Source organism: Rhinopithecus bieti, unplaced genomic scaffold, assembly GCF_001698545.2.
Source record: "Rhinopithecus bieti isolate Rb0 unplaced genomic scaffold, ASM169854v2 scaffold_50350, whole genome shotgun sequence".
In the NCBI taxonomy this organism is placed as follows: domain Eukaryota; kingdom Metazoa; phylum Chordata; class Mammalia; order Primates; family Cercopithecidae; genus Rhinopithecus; species Rhinopithecus bieti.
In genome coordinates, this window is record NW_016820258.1 from 71,236 (window position 1) to 78,814 (window position 7,579).

The 7,579-nt window shown below is 33.6% G+C and overlaps 1 protein-coding gene across 1 annotated transcript in view; it reads right to left on the reverse strand.

Moving 5' to 3' along the window:
• FAM135A (family with sequence similarity 135 member A) overlaps nucleotides 1-6,954 on the reverse strand; it is a 67,682-nt gene extending 60,728 nt beyond the window's left edge. The window contains exon 1 of the mRNA XM_017859763.1: nucleotides 6,882-6,954. Coding sequence (XP_017715252.1) covers nucleotides 6,882-6,939 — 58 coding nt within the window. The 5' untranslated portion in view covers nucleotides 6,940-6,954. The remainder of the gene's footprint in view (nucleotides 1-6,881) is intronic.
• Between the last annotated feature and the right edge of the window lie 625 nt (nucleotides 6,955-7,579).

Consider the following 7,579-nt stretch of genomic DNA (forward strand, 5'->3'; position numbering starts at 1 on the left):
TATATATATATATATAGAAGGTATATGAATTATGGTAAAATTCAGCGTTGGAAGGAAAAGGTACTAAGATGAAAGTACAAATCAAAGTTAAAAGAAAATAGAGCAGGTAATAAAAGCACAGAGAAAACCCAAGCCCTTAAAAGAAAAAATGAATTTTTAAGGAACAGAGGTAAAAAATTAATACAAAGGATAAAAGAAAACTATCCTATATAAAGCTATTTATGTTCAAGGATAAGGCTAGAAATCAATGATATGTATTCATTAAAAGTTAGTTAAATACATGGGAGTAATTTCTTGAGGCAGAAAAGGATACCTTTCCCTAATAATTTACTAACAGTAAAAGATATACACTGTAAGAGCTCTTTAGTACTACTGCAAAATGAAATTTCGAGAGAAGAAGGGTATAGAAGGCAAAAACAATATCTCAAAGATTGTAATAAGTTGGCTGTCTTCTTTGTCCTGTTTTTTTCAGATTGCTGGGGAGGAAATGCATCTAGACAGAAGAACATTATTTTGGTTCAAACTAACACTTGTGAGACTCATGTCATAAGTCACCACATCCCATCAACCACTATTCTCTATAATATTCATATTAACTTAACATTTAACAAGACAGAGGCTATTCTGGGGTACACTGGCAGGAAATACTTGATATTTTACCAGATTTACCTTATCACAGGTGACCAGAGGATGAAACAAGATTCAAAAGCTATGGAAAACGACCTACACATAAAAGGTAATCATGTTGGGAATAGTGTCAGGCAGGGGAAAAACAGCATGTCTCACAATTTGTTCAGAGTCACTTTATTGGAAAGGTTCTGCACATATCTTTGCATACTACAAACAAGAAAAGTTATCATAAACTAGAGAATTAAAAATAAAACATGTTTATATAATATTTGAAATATGAAATATTTTGAGAAGTCGTATTTGTTAGTACATTTCAGACACGAGACAGGCAAAAGTTCACGATTTTGAAAGAGAATGAGAAAAAAGAGTGAAAGAAATTTTACGTATTTCTTTCTTCTTCTGTCCAAAATCTGCTTCTTGTGCTTGCTATTTTGGTTACTATCTTTTAATTAAAAGTATGTAATATTCTAAAAATTTCTGGTATAATGCTATTAAGAAATACACAGAGATAATGTTTTCACATATGTGAGATTTTCACATATTATATAATATGGAAGCTTATCATTTCAAACCCAGGCTTCCCTTTTATAGACTAGTGTCCGCCACAAACTACTTATTTTTAAAGATATTTCCTTTAAATATACTAGTAAACTATCAGATCACTACATTTCATACTCTTTTATATGCAATTGAGTATCAGAAGCTAGAAATTTAATTGGCAGCAGCAATGATTAAATCTAGTCATAACTAAGAAAAAAAAATTAAGTACTCAGGAAAAGGCTAAGAGAAGGTACTTTATCTGGGCATTTCTGACACAATTTGTCGTAATGTCAAAATAACACTACTTCGTAAATAACATTAATTACGCGTAATATTTCTGCCATACAAATGATCTAGAGATTGAATTATAACTTCTGTTAATTTTTATAAAAGATAAATTCTTATCAAACCAGTATTTAGTTGATGAAGAATAGTGATCGTGGAACTTGGTTCAAATAGAGTTGCCCATAAAATAAATTCATTTTTATCTTTTCTAGAATATTTTTTTCTCTCAAAAGACAAAGAAGGGACTGAGCAGCTATAAAATGTCTACTTTTCTGGTGAGTAAATAAAGGTAAAACTGACAACATTGAACAAACATACTCATTTGGAAAATGTCAAATGGAAGACATTTCTTGTATAAGATGAGGCTAAATACAAATATCACAATATTCTCTTGTTAATGCACAGATCAGGTGTAACCTAATAAAGGCTGAATGATTACATGCCCTGAAACTATGTATGGAAAGAATCTTGATTGAATCTGTAGCACCACCCTGTCACTATCAAACATAATAATAAATGAACACTCACTGGATCTGAAAGCTCAGTTGTTGCTCTAAATAGTCACTGACAGACAGAAAACGTCTCAGTCATGTACTTAGCTCATAAATTACTAAAGGCAAAACACTCAAATAGCCTTGGAAAAACATCTGTAAGATGTGACATGCTATGAAAATATAGAAAGGACATTTCCTTGTTGCCATAAAGTATATCTGTGCCCTTTAAAACACAGCATCCACTCTGAGCTATCAGGATATAAACTGTTCTCAAGGGTCAGAAGTTGTTGAATGACACACCTGACTTTAGATCACTGCAATGAATAGATTCTGAGGTTCCTGCCCAGAATCATAATTCTAAACTATTGTTAACCAAGATAATGCCACTACCACACCTGAAAAGGGTGCTCCTGACTGAACTATAATACAAGTAGCAGCAAGCATGGTCACTTGAGGACCACTGGACTAGGAAGAGTAATCAGGGGTTACTGTTAAATCTTTTGACAATTTATTTCTGATGCCCTTCCTTATCCTCAACTCATAAGTCAATAAGCAGAGGGAGAGAAATGTTTCCATAAAGTTAGGGCAAGGTAACTAATTACTAAAAGAGGAAGCTACTTGAGGAATAAGTTAACATTATGAAGAAAATAGTCTTTAATGAAACACATCAACCAAATCAAATATTGTGACACTTAATTCTATCCTTTACATCAACCTAAAAATCTAACCGACAAGATTTTATTTTCAAATGATACTTTTGTCCACCAGTCATTATTCTGACATTCAAAATCTTTCTTGGAATGTATCTGTAATAACCAAGCACGGTTAAAATTTCCAGTCCTCTGAGGTAATTATTTGGAATCTGCGAAAAACAAAGTAGAAACAATGCTCTGTATGATATAGAGAAATGCTAAATGATTAATGGTTAAATCAATGATTTAAAATGTTTTATTTGTAAATGTAAAGAATTTCTAAATCTATTTGTTCAGAAAAGGAATAATGAAAGAATGGCAAAATCTGCCTAACATAACAAGGAGATAGTTGGGTTTGACACAAGTAAGACTATATAGCAACTGAAATTTAGAATTCAGCAAATGTTTTCTTCTAGCACACTTCCTTTTGGCTTTTGAATCAATCATTTGCTGAGAATTTACAATTTATCTGGTTTTGTCTGTTTTCTACCATTTCCCCACTTCTCTTTCCAGAATTATCTTTTTTCTCCATTGATTAGATTTTCCTGGGTTAAACTGACTAATTTCACATCCAAACATTTAAAAAGTAATGTTACCTCATTAATTCCATATTAAAACGAAACAAAATACAACAATCTTAACTTCAGTACAAATTATGAACTCAATCTCAAAAAATCTCTCTGGTTCTCATACAAGGACAAGTTTAGTGGTCAAGAATTAACATTCAGGCCAGGCGTGGCGGCTCATGTCTATAATCCCAGCACTTTGGGAGGCTGAGGTGGGTGGACCACGAGGTCAAGAGATCGTGACCATCCTGACCAACATGGTGGAACCCCATCTCTAATAAAAATACAAAATTAGCTGGATGTGGTGGTGCACGCCTGTAGTCTCAGCTACTCAGGAGGCTGAGGCAGGAGAATTGCTTGAACCCAGGAGGTGGAGGTTGCAGTGAGCCATCATGCCACTGCACTCCAGCCTGGGCGACAGGGCAAGACTCCGTCTCAAAACAAAATGAATTAATACTCACAGGTTTGACATTATTTCTCTCGAAACTTTATAATAAGGAACAAACATTTTAAAAATGTATTACTTAAAAGTGGTTAGCCTATTTAACCTTGTGGAATATATGTCAAGTATCTTGCCATCTTGAAAGATATCTCACAAACTAAAGTCTGAGGATTTTCTCAACTGGCAACGTCAAGAGATAAAACCGAACTAGAAATCTAGTCTACTACATTCAAGGATATTCAAAAGAGTACACCAAATCTGTCATGTCATGTCAGCTTGTTTTGTTACCTCTATGTTTTGTGAAAGTAGACTTGCAAAAGAAGACCTATTATGGCAATAATATATACATTAACATGTAAGGCAAGCCAAGAATAAATTCTTTTTCATTTTAAGATGAATGAATATACAAAATATATGTATATACACATATATACATATATATGTGTATATATGTGTGTATTTGTCATAAGCAACAGACCTCTGTGAGAATTTTAATAAGTCTTCAGGAAGATAAACTCTACACTATGTATAATTCACTAAAATTTAACGTTAGTCTCAGGATACAAAATCAATGTATAAAAATCACAAGCATTCCTATACACTAAGAACAGACAGCCAGCCAAATCATGAGTGAACTCCCATTCACAATTACTACAAAGAGAACAAAATACCTAGGAATCCAACTTACAAGGGAAGTGAAGGACCTCTTCAAGGAGAACTAGAAACCACTGCTCAACGAAATAATAGAGGACACAAACAAATGGAAGAACATTCCATGCTCATGGATAGGAAGAATCAATATTGTGAAAATGGTCATACTGCCCAAGGTAATTTATAGATTCAATGCCATCCCCATCAAGCTACCAATGACTTTCTTCACAGAATTGGAAAAAACTACTTTAAAGTTCATATGGAACCAAAAAAGAGCCCACATTGCCAAGACAATCCTAAACAAAAAGAACAAAGCTGGAGGCATCACGCTACCTGACTTCAAACTATACTACAAGGCTACAGTAACCAAAACAGCATGGTACTGGTACCAAAACAGATACATAGACCAATGGAACAGAACAGAGGCCGCAGAAGTAACACCACACATCTACAACCATCTGATCTTTGACAAACCTGACAAAAAGAAGAAATGGGGAAAGGATTTCCTATTTAATAAATGGTGCTGGGAAAATTGGGTAGCCATAAGTAGAAAGCTGAAACTGGTTCCCTTCCTTACACCTTATACAAAAATTAATTCAAGATGGATTAAAGACTTAAATTTTAGACCCAAAACCATAAAAACCCTGTAAGAAAACCTAGGCAATAACATTCAGGACATAGGCATAGGCAAGGACTTCATGACTAAACACCAAAAGCAATGGCAACAAAAGCCAAAATTGACAAATGAGATCTAATTAAACTAAAGAACTTCTGCACAGCCAAAGAAACTACCATCAGAATGAACAGGCAACCTACAGAATGGGAGAAAATTCTTGCAATCTACCCCTCTGACAAATGGCTAATATCCAGAATCTACAAAGAACTTAAACAAATTTACAAGGAAAAATCAAACAACCCCATCAAAAAGTGGGCAAGGGATATGAACAGACATTTTTCAAAAGAAGACAATTATGCAGCCAACAGACACATGAAAAAATGCTCATCATCACTCACCATCAGAGAAATGCAAATCAAAACCACAATGAGATACCACCTCACACCAGTTAGAATGGAGATCATTAAAAAGTCAGGAAACAACAGGTGCTGGAGAGGATGTGCAGAAATATGAACATTTTTACACTGTTGGTGGGACTGTAAATTAGTTCAACCATTAAGGAAGACAGTGTGGCAATTCCTCAAGGATCTAGAACGAGAAATACCATTTGACCCAGCCATCCCATCACTGGGTATATACTCAAAGGATTATAAATCATGCTACTATAAAGACACATGAACACGTATGTTTACTGTGGCACTATTCACGATAGCAAAGACTTGGAAAAAACCCAAATGTCCATCAATGACAGACAGGATTAAATAAATGTGGCACATATACACCATGGAATACTATGGAGCCATAAAAAAAGGATGTGTTCATGTCCTTTGTAGGGACATGGATGAAGCTGGAAACCATCATTCTGAGCAAACTATCGCAAGGACAGAAAACCAAACACCGCATATTCTCACTCATAGGTGGGAACTGAACAATGAGAACACTTGGACACAGGAAGGGGAACATCACACAGTGGGGCCGGTTGTGGGATCGGGAGATGGGGAAGGGATAGCATTAGGAGAAATACCTAATATAAATGATGAATTAATGGGTGCAGCAAACCAACATGGCACATGTATACATATGTAAACAAAACTGCACGTTGTGCACATGTATCCTAGAACTTAAAATATAATAATAAAAAATAAAAAATTTAACATTAACCAACATTTTAGTATCCATAGTATGATAAAAGACAATCCTTAACACTTCAAATACTCAACAAATTTTTTAAATTTTCAAAATGGACTGAATTACGCTCAGCATAGCTCTAGTGTCAGGTGTATTTTATTATTTTTATGATGCTTTAAAAACTAGTAATTTCATATTAGGCTTACACAGTAACTCTTTGGAATGTTTCATTAACTGGTTCATTTTCTAACTACATGTAATGACACAGCATATATTGTATTGGGAAAGCTGTTTTAACTTAACCCGTTTAATGCTGGTGTCTCTCCTTAGAATATGAGTAACTAACAAAGCTGCTGTAACATGTCTATTTCATATCTTCCTACATTGCCTTTTGGCTCTGTTTCATAATGAGAGAACCTAATCCAGAAAAAAAAAACTGGTTTAAAAAATGTCCTCAAAATCCATACCATAAAACTTTATCATAAAACACCTTTATAATCGTAAGTCAAATTATATGTTCCCATTTCTGTGTATCTTTTTACATTGCATCTTATATAATAGATACCAAATCCTACATTTGTTTTCATGAAACTTTAATATACATTCTTTGATGTGCTCATTGTAAGAAATCTCATTGTAAGAAATCTAAGAAGGAGACAGAGTATCTATAATCAGGTATGTTTTACTGAGGCCCCAAATATATTTCTTATAATAGTATCATAATGATGTTACTTTGTATCTTATATCTGTAATGAGAAAAAAATTTATGAAAAGTTATTGACCATTATAATGTTGTTTCAGATTACTTTTTTAATTTGAACATATTCCTTGGCTTACCTGTTGCATGTAACAAACTTGCTTCTACTCTGTGGGGAATTCTTGATGGAATTTTCATAGAAGCACGAATCTGGTAAAACTAAAGAAAATAAACAAGGAAGTTATTTCAAAACATATTTAAAATATAGAATGCCCCAACTTCCACATTTGTATCTTTATTAAAATAATAAAGTTGACCTAATTATATCAGTCTCCCATAACATAATACTATTGTTGGAAAAAAAAATCAGGCTTACATATCAAATGTAAGCATGGCATAAAACCAAAAGAGAAACCCAGTATATATAAAGATAAATGAAAGAAACAGATACAATACATACAATATTTTTTACTTTATATGTGATAGCAACCTGAGGAATTAGAAAAGCAACTAAGAGCTTCATTGTTTCACTTGGTTTTAAAGGGGCATGATAAAACTCCATAAAGTTAGATGACTTGTTAAGATTAAGATGAGGACTGCTTGAAAACATGAGAAAACTGAGAAAAAAATCGAAGTGGAATCAGCGGGAACCTTGAAACCAGAGGAAACTAAAGTTTTCTAGGAACTCTTCAACTTCCCATGTTGAAGGTTTTGACTAAAGATCAAGCAAAATATTGCTATTTTAAAATATATAGGTATACGATATAAAAGCAAATTAATACTAAACAGTGGTAGACGCTTCATTTTAAACTTCCTCAGCACAGAGACCATGTCTTAT